The sequence below is a fragment of the Berghia stephanieae genome, chromosome 2 (genome assembly GCF_034508935.2).
Source record: "Berghia stephanieae isolate SIO BIC M18660-M18661 chromosome 2, UCSD_Bste_1.3, whole genome shotgun sequence".
Classification (NCBI taxonomy): domain Eukaryota; kingdom Metazoa; phylum Mollusca; class Gastropoda; order Nudibranchia; family Aeolidiidae; genus Berghia; species Berghia stephanieae.
Window position 1 is genome coordinate 103,138,114 of NC_088361.1, and position 27,181 is coordinate 103,165,294.

The 27,181-nt window shown below is 34.5% G+C and overlaps 1 protein-coding gene across 5 annotated transcripts in view; it reads right to left on the minus strand.

The window, feature by feature from the left end:
* LOC144966117 (intersectin-1-like) overlaps window positions 1-27,181 on the minus strand; it is a 103,843-nt gene that overhangs the window by 50,591 nt on the left and 26,071 nt on the right. For 3 of the 5 annotated variants that reach the window (XM_078902215.1, XM_078902213.1, XM_078902212.1), the window contains exons 21-33: window positions 26,161-26,252; window positions 23,260-23,384; window positions 21,819-21,912; window positions 19,650-19,874; window positions 18,935-18,990; window positions 18,492-18,580; window positions 16,693-16,874; window positions 14,290-15,234; window positions 9,423-9,450; window positions 7,345-7,466; window positions 6,313-6,423; window positions 5,414-5,489; window positions 4,597-4,779 (exon numbers count right to left, since the gene is read on the minus strand). In XM_078902215.1, the coding sequence (XP_078758341.1) occupies window positions 4,597-4,779; window positions 5,414-5,489; window positions 6,313-6,423; window positions 7,345-7,466; window positions 9,423-9,450; window positions 14,290-15,234; window positions 16,693-16,874; window positions 18,492-18,580; window positions 18,935-18,990; window positions 19,650-19,874; window positions 21,819-21,912; window positions 23,260-23,384; window positions 26,161-26,252 (2,328 nt within the window). The remainder of the gene's footprint in view (window positions 1-4,596; window positions 4,780-5,413; window positions 5,490-6,312; window positions 6,424-7,344; window positions 7,467-9,422; window positions 9,451-14,289; window positions 15,235-16,692; window positions 16,875-18,491; window positions 18,581-18,934; window positions 18,991-19,649; window positions 19,875-21,818; window positions 21,913-23,259; window positions 23,385-26,160; window positions 26,253-27,181) is intronic. The other 2 variants (XM_078902217.1, XM_078902216.1) reach the window with 1 other exon arrangement.

The following is a 27,181-nucleotide window of genomic DNA, read 5'->3' on the forward strand; positions in this document are numbered from 1 at the left end:
GAGAGAGAGAGAGGGGGGGGAGAAAGGGAAATATGAAGTGAGAGAGGATGGGGGAGAGTGGGGGAGGGGTGAGAGAAAGGGGAAGAGATGAATAGAAAGAGAGGAAGGAGGGGGGGGGGGGGAGACATGAGAAAGAGAGATAGAAAAGTGAGAGGAAGAGAAATAGAGAGAGAGAAAGAGGTCAGAGAGATATAGAAGGAAAATCACCCATACGAAACTGCTGAGATGCACCACAACAGACTAGGAAATGTCACAAATCCGTGAAAGGAATATCAAATAATCGAAGAAAGAAAAAAAAAAACGAAAAAGATAAAGCGAATAAATTAGTTATATTTAAAAGGTTAAAGTTCACAAATACCCTGTTTTGTATACAATCACTTCTCTCAAGCTTTTGTTTTTGTTTGTAACAATATTAGTGTAAAGAAAAAAAACAACAAAAAACCCATGAAATTATTCACAGTGAGTGAAGTAAATTGCAACGTTTAAAGCATATAATGTAGACAAGGTCTCTCCAACACAATAATCCATTTAAAATCAAAGTTGTATCAAAAGTATAAAATCATCGTTAACTTAAATACAATATTAATATGGCGGTAAAACAATCCAACATTAGCTTTTTGACTTGCTTCTACACTTTCAATTGGCCAACAGTTTGTTATCACTGATCACAAGTCATTCAATTTTTAACTGCGAAGTCCCAGGTTTGAGATTTTTTTTTTTTGGCCAAGACAACAAGGGTCATTTATTTAAATCCATCGATATTTTGAAGGACGAGTATACTGGCCAAATTTTTAAATACTCGTTTTTCCAGAGTACGGTAGTTAAGCAGTTATAGTTCTATCAGAAAATACCGTTTTGATGGTCGGTCGGTCAGGGTCTTTGGGATTCTGAATTAAAAATTTACAGCAACGTTTTGACACTAATAAAAATACATATACATAATTTCTTGAATCGAGTGGCAAAAGGTGGTTTTTAATGATTTAATTTAATTGAGCTTTTTCTATATAGCGCAATATCCACTAAACGTGCTCAAAGCGCTTTACAATGGGTTCCTGGCCAACAGCAGCAACACGTAACATGTAGGACGGGACGTGATATTACAATTTTTTTCAGACAGAGACAATGCTGTTGACGGCCAGGTACTCATTTTACACCGGAGTACGGTGAGAGAATGTGAGTAAAGAGACTTCTCCAAGGACTCAACTATGTGCCGAGCGAGGCTCAAACCCAGGACCTTCCGATCCGAAAGCGAGCGTCATACCACAAGACCACATAGTTTCTTTAAACTCAGCTAAGACAGATGGACTTAAGTGGATAAGGCATCGCACTCTAACACCAAAGGGTTCAAACCCTGCCTCTGATATCTCTCTTTTTATTTTTTTGATGTAATCAAGCTGGCACCTGAATTTTTTTCAGTCCATTTCTTAAAGCAGACAAACCTTTAGAAGAAATTTCCCCATTAAATCAATAAAGAGAACTTAAATTATTTTGGCTCTTTAAACTGGCAGCTACCATAGGATGAAAGGTTGAAAAATTATCCATTTCACATTTAAATTCCAATAATTTCCCCAACTAATAAACGTTAAACTAGGTTGTAAAGTGACTAATTGAGTGGAAGATTTTGGTTCAATTCTTATCAAATTTCCATCGATTGACACAAATTTGTAGGGGTTTCCAGTAACTCCAATGCAATCTGCCAGCTGGTAAAGAGCCAACATATCAACGGTATCAACAACTGGAAGAATGATTCAAATAGTATTGCCACATTATTTAAATTCTATTAATTTTCCCAACTACTAAACTTTTATAACTTGGTTGTAAAAAGTTCAAGTGATTATTGCCACATTTAAATTCTATTAATTTTCCCAACTACTAAACTTTTTAAAACTTGGTTGTAAAACGTTCAAGTGATTATAAGATTTAGGGATGGATTAGATCAATTTTTTAGCAAATTTCCACGATTGTCACAATTTTAAGGGATTTACAGTAATATCTATGTAATCTGCCATCTGGTGATGACAGAATTAAGTCAGTATTTTAACCATATCAACCAATTAAAATTTACACAACTATGAGTTGATTGAGAGAGAAAAAAAATGAACACACTAAACCATATCTTGTAAAATGATAATAAACATTCTTAAGAACTCTCTCATCAGGGGATCATGTTGTAAAAAAAACAAACAAAAAAACCATAAAACAATGACTTGTGAATTCCAATCTGTGCATCCATGAAAATTTGATTATTCTACATCAACAAACTAATAAAAACAACTAATACAAAACACAGTTGTAACAATAATTTTTTTTTTTCTTTCTCAAATTTGAAGCTCGTTCGATTCGATGGCAACATAGCTCTGTTGTCACCAGCCAATATTAAAGCACGAGGCGCAGCAGTAAGGAAGGGTGTTGTAGGGTGGTGGGCAGTACGGTGTGGCAGAGTGCGAGGTGATCAGCTGCAAACTTGCTGTCCTGTAGAATAGACAAAGAGATGTGGGGTTACAGACAGCAGCAAGTTGGCAGCGTCAACACCGCACCCTTTTCCACACAAATCATTGTCAAGCAAGCTTAAAAAAAAACAGAAAACACAAAAACCAACGAAAATAACTGTATAAAGTATTTTTAAAAAAATAAACACATGATACCCAAATGTTAACCCTATCGCGTTCAACATAAATGAAAATCAAACAAGTTAGTTTCAGTGTCCTTTCACGTGGACACGAGAGAGTCCAACTTATTTTAAAAGGTTAAAGATCTTTAAAAGTAATAATAATGAAAAAAAAAATTGAAATAAACTGAAAATATAAATAAAAGAAGTACGAAAAGAGAAAAGAAAAAAAGTGGGTAGAAGAAAGAAACCAAAATGAAGAAAAGAATTAAAATCAAAACGTCTATCTGAACAAAGATCATTGCATTTCACTAAAATATTTAATCAATCAGCATTAATCTCAAATTTATCTCATAATTTCAGACAACATATTACAGTTAAATTAATGAATATTTTGTTTTAAGCCTTTGCAACAAAAAATAAAAGTTAGAAATAAGGATAAGATGTAAAAAGCATGAAAACAGGAGTTAACGTGAATTAAAAAAACAAAAACAACCTGTGCAATCACACCAAAAGTATAAGCCTCCATTTTGAATTCATAGGAAACAGAAAATTATAATGAAAAAAAGCAAAGCATATAACAAAGAGTTAGAGAAAGAAAAAAAAACAAAAGAAAAATGAAAGTCATGGATATAGCTGCTTGATATGTGAAAAAGCGAAGAAAAAAAAGCAATACAACACCATGCTGCTACCACAATCATAATTATAAAATATTGAGTCAAAAAGCTGACATGTTTGTGTGAATTAAAATTGTGTTATGCTACACACGAATTAAGAATAGCATTACAGAATTTCATTATTAAATTTTAAAAAAATTTAATTGAAGAATTGCAGCATGATGTTTAAAAAAAACATGAAGCTCTAGAAAACATTAAGCATGAAAACAAGTAGTCGTTCAAAGCCATTCAGCCCGTGGAGTCGGAGTTAATCCCAGTTTCTATGGCGTGAAACGGACAACAGCAATTGCTTGCTATCCTTTGGTGCATACAAAGAAGAGAGTATGAAACAGTGCAGACAAAGAAGAAAGAAAAACACAAGTAATAAACCATCCTAAAAATCGGCTTACCTCGACTCATTACTTGAGGCAGGCTGCCGTTTTTGGAGTCGTTTTTATTTCTTGAATTTTTCTCTCTTCTTTGTCTGCATTGTTTCATACACACCTTTTCAGATCTTTATTTTACATCAGTGCCTGCTCCCTAATTTGTCCTTTTGGTATAAATGAACTCTCTTTTTTCATCAATTTAAAGAGCTAGGCCCATGTGTCATAAAGAGCTAAGCCCATGTGTCATAAAGAGCTAAGCCCATGTGTCATAAAGAGCTAAGCCCATGTGTCATAAAGAGCTAAGCCCATGTGTCATAAAGAGCTAAGCCCATGTGTCATAAAGAGCTACGCCCATGTGTCATAAAGAGCTAAGCCCATGTGTCATAAAGAGCTAAGCCCATGAGTCATAAAGAGCTAAGCCCATGTGTCATAAAGAGCTAAGCCCATTAGTCATAAAGAGCTAAGCCCATGTGTCATAAAGAGCTAAGCCCATGTGTCATGAGTAACTCCTATGACTCCATTCTATTTAACATCTGTATTGTAGAATACCACCAATCCAACGCCCATGCTTCATACTAAAAGGAAACTTTAAAGAAAAAAAAAAGTAAAACTGTTGTCAATCAACTACTGCAGCTATGTGATCTAGTGGTATGACACTCGCTTTCGGATCGGAAGGTCCTGGGATCGAGCCTTGCTCGGCGCATAGTCGAGTCCTTGGAAAAGGCTCTTTACTCACATTCTCTCACCGTACTCAGGTGTAAAATGAGTACCTGGCTGTTAACAGCATTGTTTCTATCCGAAAAAAATTGTAATATCGCCTAACAGGCGTCATGTCCCGTTCTAAATGTTATGTGTTGCTGTTGGCCAGCGACCCATTGTAAAGCGCTTTGAGCACGTTGAGTGGATATTGCGCTATATAAAAAGCTCAATTTTATATTCTACTTACATGACTGAGACTGTGGGTTGGGGGTGACGTAGTTAGACGGGAACACACCGGTGACCCCATCCAGCTGACCGTTCCACCAATTGGTGTTTTCTCGACTCAGCACGGTGATCACAGCATCTTTCAGGAATGTCAGCTCATCGTCGTTCTGAGCTTGATACGCGTACAGCGCCACCACGGTCTCCGCTGTAAATATAGTAAAAATAGTTAAAATAGTAAAAAGTTCTAGAATTACAATTAAAGCACCCAAGAAAAGGTAAGACAAAGGGGAACTGGGAAAAATAGGGATCAGATGTAGATTCCAAGAGCACACTATCAAAGTACTTAGTTTGAGATCACCTAAAAGTCTCATCCAGACACAAACACAGGTCCCCACTAAGAGGAATACACCCAAATGTTAACAAATCATATATAACATGTAAATAAAACATAATACAATGCATAACAGAGAGATGATTTACAAGGAAAAAAATATTATCTCCCAAAACTAACTATACATTTGACTGTCTCCCTCTCACCCAGGGTATCCAGTCAGGGCCTGGACAAAGCCAAGTAATCTCATTCCAAGACAAAGAAAGAAGTTGGAAAACAGATGTAAGGACATAGAAGACACAGAATGTACCGTCCTGCCCACTATGGGAGGCAGATGTTGTGAGTATTTTACATAAATGCAGATCATCAATAGCAGGAAAGGAACACTATATAAATAGCTTATTCTCCAAACTATGATTAAAGTGAGATTTTCAATTTCCATACGTGAAATATCCATTATGCTTGGAAGTCGAGAAAATGTTTAAAGAGTAAAAATGAGTCGACTTACGCTGGTTGATTCCACTGATTCCTTCCTGACTGGCAATACTTTGAGGCGTGGCAGATCTACTGCCTTGAGCACCAACCTGATGCAGCAAGGAATGAAACATGATAGAGTCATCAGAACCATTGAAATAAAAAGATATAAATTTTTTTTTCAATTTAGCTTTTATATAGCGCAATATCCACTAAAAGTGCTCAAAGCACTTTACAAAGGGTCCCTGGTCAACGGCAACACTTAACATTTAGGACGGGACATGAGGCCGGTTAGGTGACATTACAATTTTTTTCAAAAACAGAGACAACGCTGTTAACGGCCAGGTATTCATTTTACACCTGAGTACGGTGAGAGAACGTGAGTAAAGAGCCTTTTCCAAGGACTCAATTATGTGCCGATTTCATTGCGATATGGAAAATTACATAAACATTCACCTCAGAACACACAAACTTAATTTGTTAATCATTAAATTCCATTTTCCACGTCTTGTTAATTCCAATACCATACCGAATTAAGTAAATAATTAATATGCAAAATAAAATTTAAACAATTGTCTTAACTCACTCAACCCTAACACCCACTATATCCGTAGTTTACCCAGGTTTCTTTTACCCCATGTCTATTTATTACATTTTTCTGAGACAAATTATAGACGTAGTATCAAAGCTAATGTTCTTAATTTTGACGTGTTAATGGTAGTTGAATAAAGCTATCTGTGCACATGCTCATTTTTAATCCTTTTTTTTGGTCCAATTTTGAAAAATAGAAAAAATCTTTAGGATTGAGTGAGTTCAAACAATTGCAATAACAACTCCTGTTGGTAAACCTTTAAAAACAAAACAAAAAAAAAAACAACAAAAAAAAAACCCCAAAAACTTCCAGGCAAACAAACAAAGACATGAAGTCCTTACCGACAGGTTTGTCATGCCAGTTGGTTCAGGGGTCGACCTTGCACTCCCTGACCCCAGCAGCTTGACGTAGTTTGCAGGAAACCATCCAATCTTTTTCTTTTGGCCTCGGACCTGAACAAACAATGATATGAGAAACTAGATCACTACAAATTGACAACCACCATTTTTTTTTTTTTTTTTTTTTTTACGATTAACTACTATGTTAATAGTGTGCATATGTGTGAGTGTGTCTATGTCAATATTGTATTGTTATAAATGTGTAACCAAATGACAAATTGCCACTTTTTGGGGGACAATAAAGATATATTATTATTATTATTATTATTATTATTATTATTATTATTATTATTATTATTATTATTATTATTATTATTATTATTATTATTATTATTATTATTATTCTGGGTGCCGAATTTATCTTCTTCTTCTTCTTGTGGAAATGAAACCTCCAATATTGTCGAGGATCACTCCACAGTTTGTAGGGTTTTACTTAGTAAACTTGTTAAAACTCTGTACATAACACTAATAAAAAGTACATTGATTTTTTTAATCATGTTAAAATCATTTCTTAATAGCTACAAAAACAAAATAAAATAATAACATCCTAGTGTAATAAAGTTTGTGATCAATCATGTAATCAATCTTTTTATGGCTCTTCGTATTGGATGTTGGACTAACACGAGGCTGTAGTAAAACTTTGTTTTTACATTTTTTCCCTTCACAAACGATTGCGTAACTGTTGGTCTGTAAAGAGATAGTACATCTTTTTTTTTTTGACAGAGACAAAACTATCACCAGACAGTCTTTTTAAACCTGAACATGATGAGAGAGAAAGAATGAGAAATGATCCCATTTCCAAGAACTTAAGTGACCCCACAGTGGGAATCGAACCATGAACCAGGAACCTTACAATCAAAAGCCCAGTGTCATATCATATGACTACAAGGCCATCCAAAAGACAAAAACTTTTTTTTTTAATTTGATATAAACAATAGAAAAAAAAGTATCAAAAACCAAACAAATGGTACATACCTGCAGCTCCCCTTCCCACCAACCCCTGGGACTTTTCTGCCGGACATTGATAAGATTTCCTGTCTCCAGACTCAACTGACCCGTCCCTGTGGCCATGTACGGAGCTATCACACGTGCTATTTCTGGAACACACAACAAAGATTGACATTAACAAAGTGACATGGCATGAATTGTCTTTCGTGGAAAACACTATCATTATGAGAGTAATCATACAAGCTATTTATGCAATACACAACCAAGACCAACATTAAAATAAAATGGCTTGAATTGTCTTTTGTGGAAAACACTATCTTTATGAGCTTTGAGCTTGAGATTTTGTTTATATTACGCAATATCCACTAAATGTGCTCAAAGCTTTGCAAGAGTTCCCTGGTCAAGAGCAACAGTCAACATGTAGGATGTATCATGTGACGCCTGTTAAGCGATATTATTTTTTTCCGGACAGATACAACGCTGTTTATGGCCAGGTATTCATTTTACACCTGAGTACAGTGAGAGAATGTTGGTAAAGAGCCTTCTCCAAGGACTCAACTATGTACCGAGCAAGGCTCGAACTCAGGACCTTCCGATCCAAAAGCGAGTGTCATAACACAGGACCACATAAATGCTTAAGAGAGTAATGAGAGCAATCAAAGAGCTATTTCTGAAACACAACGATTCAGACATTAGATATGGTAAACTAAAATGGTGTGAAAATTGTCTTTAATGGAAAAACCTATCAATTTTGTGAGAGCAATCACCCAAGCTATTTCTGAAACACACAGTCATAATACAGACGAGATATCCAATATGATAAAATGGTGTGAAAATTGTCTTTAATGGAAAAACCTATCAATTTTGTGAGAGCAATCACCCAAGATATTTCTGAAACACACAGTCTAATACAGACGAGATATCCAATATGATAAAATGGTGTGAAAATTGTCTTTTGTGGAAAACCCTATCCATTTCACCAGACCAATCACACGCGCCATTTCTGGAACACAACGATTTAGAAGTGGAAAAACCCTATCAATTTCATGACCAATCACACAAGCTATTTCTGGAACACACAAGCTATTTCTGGAACACACAAGCTATTTCTGGAACACACAAGCTATTTCTGGAACACACAGAGAGACATTACATATAATAAATGAAAATGGTGTAGAAGATGTCTTTTGTGAAAAAAAAAAAAAAAATCAATTTTAGGAGACCAATCATACACATTATTTCCGGAACAGAGAGACAGACATTAAAATAGTATAATCAAACAAAAATGTGCGAAATTGTTTTTTGTGTAAAATCCTATCCATTTCACGAGTAATTGAAAGGTCATAAAATCCTATCCATTTCACGAGTAATTGAAATGTCATAAAATCCTATCCATTTCATGAGTAATTGAAAGGTCATAAAATCCTATCCATTTCATGAGTAATTGAAAGGTCATAAAATCCTATCCATTTCATGAGTAATTGAAAGGTCATAAAATCCTATCCATTTCACGAGTAATTGAAAGGTCATAAAATCCTATCCAATTCATGAGTAATTGAAAGGTCATAAAATCCTATCCATTTCACGAGTAATTGAAAGGTCATAAAATCCTATCCATTTCATGAGTAATTGAAAAGTCATAAAATCCTATCCATTTCACGACTAAGTGAAAGGTCATAAAATCCTATCCATTTCACAAGTAATTGAAAGGTCATAAAATCCTATCCATTTCATGAGTAATTGAAAAGTCATAAAATCCTATCGAGTGCATCTGTGGACAAGCCTAGAGTCAGTGTCCCCAATATCAGTTCTAGTTCGCTTATTATATATTTTTAAATCTAATTTTTCATTGCTAGCTATTAAAGGTAGATTACAATTGCAATCAACCTTTGAATGAAAGCATTAGACTGAAAATAAACACTTGAAAATGTCAACAAAAACAAATCAAACAAACAAACCAAAAAACAAAGAAAAATGTTTTTATTTTAAAACTTTTAGGAATTGCCTACGAGGCTAAACAGTGACATTTTAACTCAGGAATGTCTCTTCCCATTTAACGAACTAACGAACGCCGATACTTTAAACACAATATGATTTGAACATACCTGGTTTCTTTAAACTCTTCTGCTCGGGCTGAAAAATATAAAAATAATGAAATAATTATTGAAATAATTAATAAGCATAAAATTGCAACCAATAGACATCAAAAATATATTATAAAATATAAACTGTAAATTAGATTTTTTAATAAAAGATCCAGTTTTCTTGAATCATTCCATATGAGATCCCGTATTGTACTGTATGTTATGTCGTATGATGGTGGGCCAAAGTCATTCGATATAGAGCTGAGCCATAATCTAACCAACTGTACGATAAAGATAGTAGAATAAGAACTAGATTTGACATTTGTAATTGAACATAAATTTAATTTTAAAAAGAACACTCTGGGTGCAAAATTCTCTGAAGATGAAAAAGAAAAACGACAAAAAATAAATATAAGCTAAAAATTAAGTTACAATGAACTAAAAACCTAGAAAATTCTTTTCTAATGTATAATGAACAATGAGTCAATTTGTCATGCCTATTACTCTTCTATCATCTGTCTGGATTTAGAATAATTTATTCACATTTTTACTGTTTTTGTAATTAGCTGAAGAAGGGTTTTGAGCTTGAAATGTTTCGTGATTGGTAATTTGTTCTTTTTCTTTCTGAAGGTGTTATATTCATGTTTGTACATTACTTTTTAATCCCCAGCTTCTCGCAGCCAAGAATTCACTTTAAATTATTTCTACCCTTTCACACCATGCCAACTATAATGTGTGTATACTATTATTTTACCCTCTCCATACCAACTGTAAGGGAAATTGTCATTTGTTACGATACAAACAACAATTTTCTTATTCAGATGTGTTTGCACCACAGAGCACTTTAAAACAAAGTCTGACTAACTTTGACTCTTAATTATAATACAATTTACATATATCTGATGAAAGACGGAATAGAACAAACTGGGAAGGTACTTGGGTCATTTATATATGTTTTTTGTTTTTTTGCGGGAGGGTTCCAGGTATGGTCTCACACGTGCATAGAATTAAATGTATCGATATAACCCACAAAATGAAAACAAATTTAATGATGATGATGATGATGACGATGATAATAATAATAATAATTTTACAATAATAAATATATTAATATACCGTTTATTTACAGCGCTGTAAACCATTTGCATAGGCTCAAAGTGATTACTAATTTTGATTAAGGCAACAAACTTTTCTCTCCAATTCTAACACGAACAAATTGATTGTCTTAAGAAATAACAATACCCTCACAATATTATCCCATTCGTCTAAGTGACTTGAGCTTTATTTTAGTTTAAAACAAAAACCCAACTTATGCACTTTTTCAGACTATTCGACATATATGACAACTATCATACTCTGAAATAAAAACACAATTTTTAAAAATTTGGCCAGAAAACTTGTCCTCCAATTGGATTCAATAGTCTGATGTCATGCCACCTGGCAACAGCGGCCATCTTGGTTCTAAACAAAGAAAATCATTACTTTTTATTCTTCATGCTGGCTAGAACTATTCATATGCCTTGTGATCAGAATGTGTAAAAGTCAAAACATGATCAAATTTATGGGTTTTTTTCCCTCTGGAAACGCTTTTATGCTCGCCGGAGAAATATTTTACACGGGCATCCGCCATTGTTCCGATAGTTTAGAGCCAGTGTTACTAAGTTACCATGCGTCATTAGGAAGGAAGTGATGTTACGACTGTTGAAGAGTATTATCAATCGTTCAAAATTTGACCCTTTTTGTCAAAAACTCTCACAACTGAGACTTCCTTGAAGTCCCTGATATGAAAGTGTAATTTTAATCGATTGTTATTTGAAGGACAAGTTTTCTGGCCAAAATTTTTTTAAGTGATTTTTCAGAGTTTGCATTTTAGTAGTATAGGCTTAAAAAAAAATTAAAAAATTGAGCTTTTATATAGCGCAATATCCACTAAATGTGCTCAAAGCGCTTTACAAGGGGTCCCTGGTCAACAGCAACATTTAACATGTAGGACGGGATATGACGCCTGTTAGGCGATTTTTCGGACAAAGACAACGCTGTTAACGGCCAGGTACTCATTTTACACCGGAGTACGGTGAGAGAATGTGAGTAAAGAGCCTTTTCCAAGGACTCAACTATGCGCCGAGCGCGGGGCTCAAACCCAGGACCTTCCGATCCGAAAGCGAGTGTCATACCACTAGACCACATAGCCGCAGTTATAACTGGGCCTAATGAAGAATATTTCTTGAATTTGTTTATAAATTTGGCTAAATAGCTAAAAATGGTTAGAAACGAAAAAGTTAAATAGTGATTTATTTAGTTAATAGACTTCTGTTCTTTCCTTCAATAAAAATATATATAACAAAATGAAGATAATTAAAATAAAAGTGAAGAACAAAAATAATTCAATAAAAGGCATGCTATGGGAAATGGGACCACACAGATTCTTATTCTATTCAACCTTTTGATACAACTTGGCAAAACAAAAGATTTATTCTTACGAAATTAAATAAAATCACAAATAAAAGGAACTAGATGAAATTACAGAAATGAGAAACAAATTTTTTTTAAACGAAAAAACCCCCAAAAAACTTTGAAATTAAAGTCAATAAAATGAGTTTTCTACTGAATACAATAAAAGACATTGAAAAAAGTAAAACACACTTTAAAGATTGATTTGATTTCAAATTGCAAAACTGAGAAAAACAAAAAAAAACAAACAAAAAACCATCAAAAGATTTTAAAAAATTAAGAAGCAAACTAAAAAAACAAAAAACAAAATAAAACCCCCATAATGCAAAATAAATATTGTAATAAGAATGATCATCCTTCCTTATCCGATACTAAATTCTTTTAAATGTTGTATCGAGTTTGAGACCGAAAAAATTTGAAAATAAAATTTAAAAGTTCAAACATTAAAACGGTCTTATTTTGTGAAGATGAAATGGCTGTTGAGGTCAGTGAAGAGGAAACGAGATTCGTATTTTCGAAACTAAACGAGAGGAAGGCTGCTGGGCCGGATGGATTGAAAGGAAAACTATTAAAAGAATGTGCCCACCAGCTTTCCCCCATTTATACACATATTTTTAACTGGTCCCTCCAATGCGTTTCAATCCCTGAAATTTGGAAAACTTCGAAAATTATTCCTGTTCCAAAAAAAGAAAAACTTGAAACTATGAACGATCTCAGACCTGTTGCACTGACTTCAATAGTCATGAAATCTTTAGAAAAACTTGTTCTTATTAAAATTAGGAATCAGTTTATGCCATTGAGTGATAGTCATCAATTTGCTTACAAACCAGGACGTGGCGTAGAGGATGCCATTTTGCTGTTTACAAACAACATCTACAGGCATCTAGATCACGCTAGGAGCTATTGCAGATTGCTTTTTGCAGATTTTTCTTCAGCGTTCAATACAATGCAACCCCAGTTGGTTGTTCAAAAATTGACTAGTCTGAATTTAAACAAGTATATAATTGCTTGGGTGCTCGAATTTCTTACGGAGAGAGCACAATATGTTCAATTAGGGCAGAACAAATCTTCCTGTATAACTACAAATACTGGCGCTCCTCAAGGTTGTGTATTGTCCCCTGTATTATTCACAATATACACGAATGACTGTAGAAGTCAAAACCTGAGTGTACCTTTAATAAAGTTTGCAGATGACACCGCTCTTCAAGGCCTCATAACAAATGGCAACGAAGTGGCTTATAGGCAAGAAATTGATAGATTTGTGTCTTGGTGTGATGCCCACCACCTAGAGCTTAACATAAGCAAGACAAAGGAGCTAGTGATTGACTTTAGGAGAGTGAAGGAACCGATAGAACCGTTAAAATTAAAGGACCAATTCGTCCAGCGAGTTCCTCACTACAAATACCTTGGTGTAACGATTGATGACAGGCTCAAGTGGGATGAACACTTGAAAATAATTAGGCATAAGATGTGCAGACGTACATATTTTTTATCAAAACTCTCTCAGTTTAGAATAGATAAAACCCTCTGCACATTATTTTATAGAGCAGTAATCGAAAGTGTTTTGTCATTTTGTATAACAGCTTGGGGAGGCAATTGCTTAGCAGTGGAAAGGAACAAAATAAATTCAAATATTAAAAAATCCATTAAACGCTATATAAATGATGTTGACGATGTAGATCTTTTATACGAGAAATTTTGTATAAATAAAATAACTAAAATATTAAATGACCAGTATCATCCACTAAGACCATCAATTATTATGTCAGAAAGAAGTGGTCGCCCTTTCTCTATTTCAACGAAAACAGAGAGACACCGAAAATCTTTTCTGCCGTCCAGTATTAGGCTTTATAACAACAAGCAATAATCATTTTATATAATTATTTCTCATTTTTACTTTTTAAAAATATAAATATTAATTTATTAATTTATTTGTTTTGCAATCTTTTCAATTTTCAATTTATAGTGACAGTTTTAACTATTTTACAGTGTTGAAATTATTCATATTATAAAGCGCAGCTCTGGTTATAGAGCTGCTCCTTTTTTATATATATACATCCTATTTCCATTGTATTTTTATCTTATGTGTAAATTATAACACGTCTGTACAAAAAATTTCCTTTTTGGGATGCAATAAAGTATTATTATTATTATTATTATTATTATTATTATTATTATTATTATTATTATTATTATTATTATTATTATTATTATTGTAGGTCAGAACATTCCTAATTTCAATTGGGACTCTGGATTTGAGAGGTGGGGGGAGGGTGGGGGGGGGGGGGGGGGGGAGGGAATTGAGATATAGACATTCAATCCATGACGACAAAATTAATTTTGAAAAACTTCTAAAAATAAAAAGGGGCAAAAAAATATAGGGTGGGAGAGAGGTAGAGGTTGCTTGTGTTGTAAAGGTGATGCTGAAATTCCTTACACTCTCCAAGGACGTCAGTGGAGAACTACACGCTGCATGATCAAATGTAATAGCCACAGGAGCAGGAGTGCCACTCCGACTGCCAGTCATTTGAGGATCTTTGCCGTGACTTTCCATCTTCCCCTTTACCTGCGACAATCCCATCCCAAACACACTCCCGACTTGGCCAAAGGACATCACATCATCAAACAGATTGTCCAAAGATTTGCTTTTGCTTGAATTCTGCCCAAGAACTTCTTGATTGACAGGCGTGCTCACTTGCTGAGGCCCAACAGAGCTTTTACAACGAGCATTTGTAACATCTGCCATCAACACATTGCTCGTAGGTGCCAAATTACCAAAATTACCGAAAGGATCGTCTCCCATGACATTTCCAAGTTTTGTCACATCCTCAAACGACTGATTATCAAAACCTGTCTTTTCAACGGAGGCATTCTTAAAAGCTTTGGTGATTTCGTCGTCATTTCCAAAGGATTCGTCTCTATTAAAAGCAGTGTTTGTATTTCCAAAAGGATCAGAGCTGCCAAAAGACTGATCAGCGTTGTTTGCAAAAGGATCTGTATCAAAAACACTGTCCATGCTAGCAAAGGGGTCAGCGTTAAACGTTCCAGACAGAGACGAGTCAGTTCCTTGTCTCACCCAGTCATTATTGGTTTCTGCATTAGCAGCACTGGACATGCTAGTTGAAATCGTACCAAACACATCATCGGAGGATGTTGATGCCGCAACATTTCCGAATGCCAATTCATTCCTCTTTGCTGGTGGAGTTGGTGTAGCAGACATTACACTCACAGTTGAAGTTGCAGTAAAATCCAGCAAGCCTCCAAAAGGATCCGAATTATCAGTTTTCTGAAGCGGATTGTCAAACACAGGAGGGAAGGGGTCACCAAAACTACCAGTCTTACTGTCATTTATCAACGGTTGTCCTGAACTGGTAGAAGAAGGCTGAATAGAGTAATGCAAGCGGCTTAAACGTTATTTATATTTGTAGAAAAAATACTATTTAATTTTAAAACGTAGTTATATATACAAGCCCACCAATCGGAATTGCAAATAGCAGAGAAAGTTTTGTTTTAATCTTTGATAGAGGAAAAAAAAAATTCGAACATATTTATGATGCCTTTTAGATTATTTCGTAAAGAAATAAAATATTGAAAAAAAAAATATCTAAACGACTCCAGTGGTGTTTACATCCATGTTCTTTGAATCCATAAGCAGGAAAATGATCACTGCATCGAGAATTAAAGACTGGTTGGCTTTAGGTGATGGCAGAGAGAAAGACTGGATCTGCTTGTAAAATCCAGGAAAGGGGCAAGAGATTCAATATTAAACACTTAAAAAGAGAAAACAGCATGAAAAATAAACGAATGAATAAATAATAAATAAATCAATAAACGAATGAATAAATAATAAATAAATCAATAAACGAATAAAATAAATCAATAAATAAACAAACAAACAAACAAACAAACAAACAAACAAACAAGCAGAAAAGTCTGGTTTTTCTCGGGAAGTTTAAACTAAGCAGTGCAGTGAGCTGGGAGTCAGAAGACTGAAGGAAGATTCACGACACAAAGTAAACACAATGAACAGCAAGGTGAAAGTGTCTGTTAATAAATCATGCACTAGCTATTCCTTACACATAATGTCTGTCTGTCTCTCTCTCTCTCTCTCTTTCTCTCTCTCTCTCTCTCTCTCTCTCTTTTTCTCTCTCTCTCTATTTGTAAATAAATCATGGCTTCTTTTTTTCCCTCCAAATAACAAGAAAACAACAAACAGTGTTAGATTCAAGTTCATGCATGTCAGAAAGAGGTACACCTATTCATGTATAGGATTTTTGTTTTTATTTTATTTATTTTTATTTTTTTTAAGAAAAAAAAAAAAAGAAAGAAAGAAAGAATAAAACACAAATTTTACATTTTTACATGAGTGAGAACACATAAGCCACATTTACACAGAAAATCTAACAAAACAAAAGTAGAGAGGGTTTACTCCCTTGTATTCTCATGTAAGTGCAATCCAACAATTTTGTTTAATTTTAACTCATGTTGAACTTGAGAGAGTTTAAGCGTTAAACTCAAATGATTCTGTACGTATCCACGTGAAAGGAGAGAAATTTTTTTTTTTTTATTATCCAAGAAAAATTTTGGCATGCTTGGTATTTCAACCTTTTGTTAGATTGTTAGATTAACAGCAAGATTAGTTGTTGTTTTGTTAAATCTCCACCCAAAAAATTAAATTAAAAAAAAAAAAATTATTAATGAATAAAACCAGTTAATCAGTATATTAATTTATCTGGCAAAGTCACCCGTGAAAATTATGTTCTCATTTCATCGCAACTGGAAATAACACACAATTATAAAATACATAAAAAGTCCAGGATATCCTGTTTTTTTCACCTACCTGTATATCTAACTTCTTGACATAATTGGCAGGGAATATACCCGACTTTCCTTGGTCAGGAATGGTGCCAGACCACCAGTCCCCATTCTTCCCCGTCAACAGAATCATTTCGCCTTCATTAAATGTGAGATCGCTCGGTTCTTCCGACGTGTATGTGTACATGGCCACGTAATATTCTCCACCTGAATAAGATTGTATAGAGAAGTTGAGGGAAATACCAATAAAACAGATAATACTTTATATAATCTGTAAAAATGTTGCAATATTTAAGATTTCATAAATATTCTATCAAATCCAGAATCATATTCAAAACAGAGATAAAAAGTTTACCTAAAAAACCCAAAAAACTTGACATTTTATATAGCGCAATATCCACTAAACATGCTCAAAGCGCTTTACAAGGGGTCCCTGACCAATATTACATTTATTTTTTTTTCAACAGAGACAACGCTGTTAACGACTAGGTACTCATTTTACACCTGAGTATGGTGAGAGAATGAGTTAAGAGCCTTTTTCCAAGGACTCAACTATGCGTCGAGCGAGGCTCAAACCCAGGAGTGTCATAGCGAGGCTCAAACCCAGGAGTGTCATAGCACTAGACCACATAGCCGCACTGTAAAACAGTAAAAATAAGAGATGAAGTGAGCAGGAAAGTGCCAGACGACAATAGAGAACAAAAATTTTGCAGCGGCGATGGGGGTTTGAACCTGCGACCTTTCTGGTACGACAACTCGTGTCTACCGTATGAGCTATCCATGATCCCAAAAAATATCGTCTCTAACCCTAGTCATTATTAGAGCCCTCTTTTCCCCCGACTACCTGAGATTGCGGGTCCAACACACACAACCTCCACAAAGTTAGTTGGCCAGCAATTAAGCTTAATAGCCAATATTCTCAACACAAACAATAAAAATGTTTGTTCATGAAAAATACTTCATCACATCTAAATTCATACTCAAGATATGGAGAGAAAAATTATCTATCATGGAAAGGCTGTAATAGTTTTCTGACAACAATGTTTTTCATTGGTTTTCTATTACCATTTATATTATAAATAACAATTAAGAGAAAGTCAGTGACTGACTATGTATTTACTGGTGGAAGGGGAGAGGGGTGAATCAAGAAAATATGCATTTTGAGGATAATAGCGATTTTTATTTTTTCCCTCTATGCTACATTCACTTTGCAGATCCAATTGGCAAAAAAAAGAATATTAGGATGAAAAAAAATTGGAAAATTTAATATATTTACAAATATTAATATAATAATCAAAGCTACTGGACTTATTTTAGACTCAAAATCTATTTTCAACCACCCCGACTCCCATCCATTTTTTTAACATGTTAACTAGTGTTAACTCCACCTTTATTAGGTAATGATAATATATACAGCTGGGTGACAAAGGAAGAGAAGAGTAATATTAGTCTTTTGAGGTTATCTGATCAGAGAGATGAATGGCGTACCATGATCATCGATGTCTGGCAGAGACTTGGTATTTGAAGAAGAGAAGACTGCACTTATGGATTTGTCATTTATAAGCACCACTTTGACAATTTTAATTCAACCAATTTATAGTCAATTAAAATTGTTCATTACCATTCAATCCTGTATAGCTGTTACATTATTGACAAGAAGATTTGTTTCAACAACATACGTGAGATATTAACACACAAGATTTTGTAACAAAAATTATTTTAATACAATAACAATATAACAACATAAAAATTTCAGTCTTTGCGAGTCATTATCCTATCTACAAGAAAGAAAAAAAAACAAACAAACAAAAAAAAACAACTCACCTCCATTTTGTACTTCTGTTTGACTAGACCCCATAGAATCTTTGGTCGAAGAACTTAGGTAACTGGAGTCTTCTGTAACTTGGTCTGACCTGTAAATAAAAATCATGGAATGGCTGAGTTAAAAACAACAGCCTCTTGGTTGATTGTGTCAGATATCTACTGCTTTCGCATTGTTTGGTAGTCTAAACAATTCACCTCTTACGTCTATTATTCCAAACTTGCCAGTGACAAATCAATTAAAAAAATATGATTCTTTAAAAATCATACACCAAGTCAGAATCCTCTTAAGAGAACTATGCTCTTAAAAATCATCCTTTTTCTTCTTTACCATAACCTTCTGGGTACTTTGCATTTAACTGGAAACGTAAATAAGTGTGCCATATTCTATAATGGGTATCAAATAAATAAACATTTTTATAGACAAAGGTTGGATGAAAACTCACTCAGTTTTTGGTGCGACTCCAATCGGTTTCACATAGGCCTTGGGGAACCAACCGCTCTGAAAAAAAATGTAAAACAAAACAAAAACACAAATCTTGAATAGTCCAAAGATGAAAGTGTGTAACACACATAACCCTAATCTGAAAAGGTGTTTATGAAACAGTGACACAAAAAGCATAAAAACACAAGAACAAAAATTTTTTAAATATTTAATAGAAACGTATGTAAGTGACACATTAAGGAGCAGGCACTGTTTTGACAAAGGTATGTATGAAATAGTGTCAGACAAACAAAAAGAAAAATGCAAGCAAAAATCATCCCAAAAGATAGGCCTGCCCCCACAGGGGAGCTACCAGTTGCACAGGGGAGCTACCAGTTGAGGCCTGCAGATTTCAGAAATTGTGTGATTACAAAAGAAAACGGAATGAGATAAATATTGGTTGAATCGTAAAAAATGTGACGATTTTCCTGTAGTTGGTAAGGAGAGGGTTAAGGAAATAAACAAACAAAGCTTTGTCAAATTTAACTTGGGACAAACCATGCCTACAACATTTACAACAGAGTACATTGTAAAGGTTTAGATGTGAGAAAAAAAAACCCCCAAGGCTGAGGAATTCGAAGGGAAGTTAAAATTAAAGTTTAGTGAACGCCTGAACAAAAAGTAGAGAAGATCCAAATCTTATGATAAAAATGAACAATGCTTTCAGGGTTCCCTACCTTTCCATTCAAGGAGCCAAACCATCTCATCTCCTCTTGTTTCTGGACTAGAATGACGTCATCTTTCTCAAATGTCAAATCCGATTCCTGCCTCGCTTTCCACGGATAGGTGGCTTTGGCCAGCAAACCTTCTGATGACCCCTGAGTGGGTGGGGCTGGTGAGGGGGCGCCACTGTCAGTGCTGGCAGCACTGGACAAAGGCTGTATTGCACTTGTAGACTCGGCCTGAAAGAAAAATGATAGAGATACATAATAATGTAATAGGCTAATATTGTAATTTTGACTTGGCATCTTCTTATAAAAAAAAATAATAATAATGTTTAAAAAATTTAAATTTAAAAAATTAAACAGCTAAAAGACTACTCTTACTATTTTCATTTTTAAGACATTTTTATAATGATTGTCACATTTAGTCACATAAGGACTTGAAGGAAAAAGAATATGATAGAATGGCCAAAACGATTTGAGATCTGGAGTTTATCTGAGCTAAAAAGCATGAATGACAAAATAAGACTGGAGGGACAAGTTAAAACAGAGAATCAAGTAAAACAGAGAATAGAAATCGTTCTAAGGGAAATCTTACGTAGTAGATCTGATTTCACTATAATGCGACCCTTAGACACAGGAGCATGACTTCTGCTGTAAGAGATTAGGTTATATGCTTATCAAACAAAGACACTGAGCCATAAAAATCTTGCGAGAGGATTCCGACTGCTCTCTTCTTTGGATATCAATTCTTTAAAACCTCAAATTATTCATCGATGCAGGAAATCGGGAAGAAAACAAACGAACACAGCCTTTGTCAAATTTAACTTGAGAGACAAACCATGCCAACAAAATTTACAACAGAGTACATAGCAAAGGTTCAGATGTGAGCAAATTCAAAACCCTAGCCTGGGGAATTCAAAGGGAATGTTAGAATAAAAGGAAAGATAAAACCACATTTATGGTACATCCTATCCTATAAAATTATAAGGCATAAAGGAAAAATATGGGAAAAGTATGTACAGTCAACAGGGGTGACTTTGCCTCTCGGGGTGATTTAGCCTCAACCGATTTGGAGCATTTTGAGTATTCTCAGGCTTGTTGCAGTTATTTCCCTTATCAGAGGACTTGGTTTTTCATCAAAAGAAATATCTGTTGCAAAACTAGGTATGATGTAGTATGTCCAAATCTCTAGAGGCAAAGTCACCCATTGAGGCAGAGTGACCCCAGTTGATGGTGTTGTCAATAAAGGTGTCCAGTACATGACATAACCAGTCGGAAGGTGAAAATTTTGGATTTGCATTGTTTTTCATCCTATGAAAGAATATGCTCGCCAGAGCATTTTAATCTTTATTTGAAGAAAATTGAATGATTTTTCATGAAGTTATGGTCAGACGTGTGGGAAAGGTATCCAGCAACTTTTCTCAAATTTCATAATTTTTCAACTTGACTAGCTGTAAAAATATATTTAGAAGTGAAATTAAGCTTGGATATTTCCCCAAGATGTACAAAAAGGGTTGATTTAATCATTTATGACAAGAACTCATTTTGGATTTTAAAAATTGACCTTCTAACTAAACTTGTCAATATCTCAGTTCAAACCTTTCCACCATCTGACTGATTACGTCATTCACATATGAAATCTGAGGTTTCATCTCTTGTGTCTAGCCATCTATATTATTATTATTATTATTTATTATTTTTTATATTTTGTGTATTTATTTTCAATTCCATTATATTTCTTTTCCAACAATAGTCTCCACGTTTTTATATTTCATTTGATATTTCACTTTCTAAACGCATTACACAGTTCCTCCCCGCCTCCCCTCTTTTCACTTAATTAATTGCACACTTTTTAGAAATATCTAGTATTCTATTTTAATTCGTGCTTCCTTACAAAGGAGCATAATATTTCCTGCCAACCAATGTATTGTTTATTCATCTTAACTACGCCACTACCACATCATCTCATTCATCTGTGGTGTTTCAATCATCCTGTTTTGTTGATAAAGGGGAAACCCGAAACGTTCATTTGATCTGTTTTTGTAATTAAATTGAAGCTTACATTCAACTTCACGTTATTATTTACATCTATATTCAATGAAATGTACTCCAAAAACTCAATTCGATGACACTCTGAAATTAATAGATATCCTAAAAATGATTTCACATGTATTAATTTACCTTTGCAGAAAAATTAGCACCAAACAGGTCATTGTTTTGACTCTGCGATGCTGAAGACGTTGACGATGATTGCATCACAGGCTCAAAAGCACTCCTGGAATGATGATGAAAAAGGTTACTGAGTTTTTCATAGCAGTAATATAGAGTTGAAATTCACAAATACACACATATATACATAGAAAAATGAAGATGAAGAATGGATATATATGGCTTCAGTGATTACACAAAATCAAGACGATATATAGATAGTATGCAGATGACGTCACTCAGGCCTTTGTTATTGTTTTTGCCATCCGCGTTTGTGAGTTGTTCTCACTAAACTGTATTAACCAGACTATAAAAGTTCATGGTTACACAGAGTTTGTGTGTTGGTCCGTTATACTTCCGGATGGCAATGTTGTGAACTCCTTGGCCAAGCGCAATCTATCTATATCGTATTGTCGACAATTTACCAAAAGAATATTTTCCTATATAATTTGTCTGGCTGCACTTTGGTTACCTTGACCAATGGGATACAAATAGTTTTTTTTAATTTTTTAAATTTAAAAAATTAAATTTAATAATGAACGTCTTTGTTTCACTGAAGTTAAAAATATAATCTTTGTCTACATTTTCTTCAGGATGTATAGCTTCAATGAGATGTGTGTAGTTTAAACATTAGCTATTACTTTGTTAAGATATTGAACAACACTTTAAATACTTTTAAGGTCACAGTAATGTAAATGTTGCCGCTCGAAGCTCGAAGAAATAAATAACAATGTGAAATTGAATGAAAGTAAACTTCAATTTAATATACGAAAACAGATAAAATGGACATTTCAGGTTTCCCCTTTATCAACAATACAGGATGAATGAAACGCGTCCATTGGACGACACTACCACATTATCTCATCCGTCTCTGTAGTGTTTCATTCATCCTTTTTTGTTGATAAAGGGGAAACCCGAAACGTCCATTTTATTTGTTTCCGTACATTAAATTGAAGCTTACATTCAATTTCACATTGTTATTTTAGGTCACAACAGCCCCAAGGAATGAAAGACGATTCACATCACACAGGACAATTTGATCTTGGTTGCTGCTGAGAGGTTTAGTTTGTTTATTTTCTGACCCTCCTGTCCATCCAGCAGTGATTGGATAGCTGGGTGTGTTAGATATGGCAGAAAGTACATTGCAATAAACTAGCATCCTATCCAAAGGATAGGAAGCAATTACTATTGTCTGTTTCATGCTATAGAAACCAGGATAAATACCAGCTCGGCTCCCTGGGCCTAATGGTTCTTAAGGCCTACTTTATAAATTCTTTCAAGATAATTTCATTTCGATATAACACCTCGAAATCTGTCATTCCAATTTATGAGTTAAAAAGAAAGATTTAAAATGATTCATCACATTCATTACAAATACTGCCAAAACTATTGATTAAACTGTTGTAATCCTCACCCAAAGGACACCGGTTGAGACGCCTCCACTTTTTCCACGTAGGTCTTGGGGAACCAACCTTCCGCCCCATTCACCTCTCCCTTGAACCAATCCTCCATTCCAGCCACTGGCTCTTCACTCAAGACCTGGGGAGTATTTATTGTACAGCAGAAGTTAATTTGTTTTTTGTTTTTGTTTTTAGGGTTTTACGGCGCTTGCAACACATTAAGGTCATATCAGCGCCAGTAAAAAGGAAAAAAATGGGATAGTAAAAAGTTCTAGAATTACAATTAAAGCACAAAAGAAAAAGTGAGACAAAGGGGAATTGGTTCAAATAGGGATCAGATGTAGAGTCCAAGAGCATACGGTCAAAAGTACTTAGTTTGAGATCACCTAAAAGTCTCATCCAGACACAAACACAGGTCCCCACTAAGAGGAACACACTCAAATGTTTACAAACCATATAATAAAAATGTAAACTAAACATAATACAATGCATAACAGAGAGATGATTTACAAGGAAAAACATATCATCTCCCAAAACTATAACTATACATTCGACTGTTTCCCTCCAGCCAAGGAACTCCGGCCAGGGTCAGGACAAAACTACATAATCTCATTCCAAGACAACGACAGGAAACAATTGGAAAACGGGTATGGGGGATAGAAGACACAGAATGTACCTCCCTGCCCACTATGGGAGAGAAGTTAATTGAGTTAAATTTAATATTCAAAAATTAAACATTACTTGCAATGCATTTATTAAGACAGATTGAAAGAATTAGAATTCTTCGTAGAAGTGCAAAAATCTCCTAATGATGGAGGGATACTAAGCTGCTCGACAATGTGGATTGTAAAAAGTAATATATAAATATAAGAATTCCCTTTATTCATTATTTGGAGAAAATTGGTCTCTAGGGTCTATTCCGAGGGAAGAGTGGGATAACCCAGGCGTCAGTCGCAAATTGAGCTAGGGCGAGGTGACTTGCTCAAGGCCACATAGCGCAGCGACGGGTGATCGAACTCAGTACTTTTCGGGTACGAAGCAAAGACCGTACCACGGAGCCAGGCTGCCCCTTGAACAGATAATGAATATAACAGCTTCTAAAAAGAACCAATAACACCAAACATGGAATGTTTTGGGCTCCAACCCCTTCTTGTTGTTTGTTTTTAACGGTTTTACAGCGATTGCAACACATTAAGGTTATATCAGCACCAGTAAAAAGGAAGAAAAGGAAGAAAATGGGATAGTAAAAAGTTCTAGAATTACAATTAAAGCACCCAAGAAAAGGGAAGACAAAGGGGAATTGGTTCAAAGAGGAAACAGATGTAGATTCCAAGAGCACACTATCAAAGTACTCAGTTTGAGATCACCTAAAAGTCTCATCCAGACACAAGAACAGGTCTCCACTAAGAGGATTACACTCAAATGTTTATAAATCACATATATAATATACAAAACATAATACAGTGTATAATAGAGAGATGATTTACAAGGAAAAAAATATAATCTCCCAAAACTAACCACTCATTTGACAGTTTCCCACTCAGTCAAGATACCTGGCCAGGGCCAGTACAAAACCAATTAATCTCATTCCAAGACAGACAGAAAGCAAGTTGGAAAACAAGACATAAGGGGATAGAAGACAGACAGTAAGAACCTCCCTGCCCAATACGGGAGGTCAGGAACCCCACCCAGATGGAATGTTTTGGGCTCAAACCCCTTAGCAAATCACAAAAACAATAAAACAGTCAATAACAAAACAGTACAAATATTAATACATCCAGCAGGATTTTAAGCTATGATTAATGGTTTTGTTTTGGGCTGAAGAAAGATTTTGACCCTGAAAAGATTCTCTTCTTTTTCAAAACTGTTATATAATCATTTTTTTTTCATTACCTAATAAAGGTGGAGCACCAGTTAACACGTTAAAAAAATTTATGGGGTGGGGGGGGGGGGGGTTTGAAAAAGGATTTTGAGCCTGAAATAATCTGTGTTACTGTTTTTGTTGTTCTCTGAAGAAGGATTTTGACCCGGAATGATGTGTTTGGTATTCTGTTCTTTTTCGAAACTGTTATGCTCATTTTTTTTTTTTATTTCATTACCTAATAAAGGTGGAGCACCAGTTAATACGTTAAAAAAATTGATGGGGGTGGGGACGGTTGAAAAAGGATTTTGTGCCTGAAATAATCTGTGTTAAGTATTTTATTCCTTTATGACGGTGTTATATTCATTTATGTTCCATAATTTATGCAGTCCACATCTTCTAGTAGCTAAGCTTCCTTTGATGAGGACTTTTAATTCCATTCTTCCACTAAATTGACAGTTAGATTGCCGTCAATAAAACGTTAAGTCACCTTACTTCACATTTCAAATTCATTTTATTTTCCATTGTCATATTACTATATTTGTTAATAACTTCTTTGAGCAAATGTATAAATTATCATTGTTTATAGAGGGTGCTATATAAGCAACTTGATGGAAAAAATTATGTGTAATAAAACTTCATCAACATCATTTCCACATTATCATTATTATTTTTTCATTATTAATATTATTATTATTATTATTATTATTATTATTATTATTATTATTATTATTATTATTATTATTATTATTATTATTATTATTATTATATTAATAATTATCATTATCATTATTATCATTATATTAATAATTATCATTATTATTACTATTATTATTATTATTATTATTATTATTATTATTATTATTATATCAATAATTATCAATATTATTACTATTATTATTATTATTATTATATCAATAATTATCATTATTATTACTATTATTATTATTATTATTATTATTATTATTATTATTATTATTATTATTATTATTATTATTATTATTATTATTAATTATTATTATTATTATTAATTATCATCATCATCATCACTCACCAGGATCTCTTGACCACTTGTAAATGACAATTCATCTTCACGGGTCGCTGCGAAATCATAAAGGGCTTTGTATTTCACCTTCTGCTGAGTACCTGTAAGATATGATGGGGGAAAAAAAAGTTACTGAAATATCAATCTGTAAAACATACATTTTTTACTTTTTAGATTCTGCAAGCCAGGAAACAGAAGGTGGCGGGGAATGGGCGACCGTCAATCATGAAAGAGACAGTGGGAAAGACAGAATGAAGGCTACCCTATAAAAATTAATGATATGCGGAACATGCATCTGCAGCTCAACTCCTGATGTTATGACAGCTGACAAGGAATACAGGTTAGGGTGGGGAGACAGACCAGAGACTCCCCAGCATGCCGTGATAAACAAAAGGAAATTACATCATGGCACAAGACCGAAGGGCTAGAGCTCAGGTGGTCGCTGGTTCGGATAAGTAAGTAAGTAAGTACTTTTTAGATTTACCACCAATCTCTGCTTGTAGGCAAAAATTCAACATGGGCTGTACGGAACAACTCTAACCCTCAACCTTATTTTTTTTTTTTAATAATAGATTTTCTTATCATAGAGTATATGAAATAATTTAGTGCGTAACAGAGAGATGATTTATATGACAAAAAATATCATCTCTAAAAACTCCAAACGATACATTTGACTGTTTCTCTCCCAGCCAGGGCGTCTGGCCAGGGTCAGGACAAAAACCAAGTAATCTCATTCCAAGACAAATCAGAAAGCATATTGGAAAACAGATATAGGGGGATAGAAGACACAGTAAGTGCCTCCCTGCCCACTATGGGAGGGCAGGTACCCCAACCAGAAATGGCACTTTCATACATATTAAAAACATAACTGTCTTCTCATGATAATCGTAGGGGTAGCGTGGCTCAGCGGTACGGTCTTTGCTTCATACCCGTAAGGTACCGGGTTCGATCACCCGCCAATGCGCAGTGTGGCCTTGAGCAAGTCACCTCGCCTTAGCTCAATTTGCGGTGCTGCACTGCAGCTTACGCC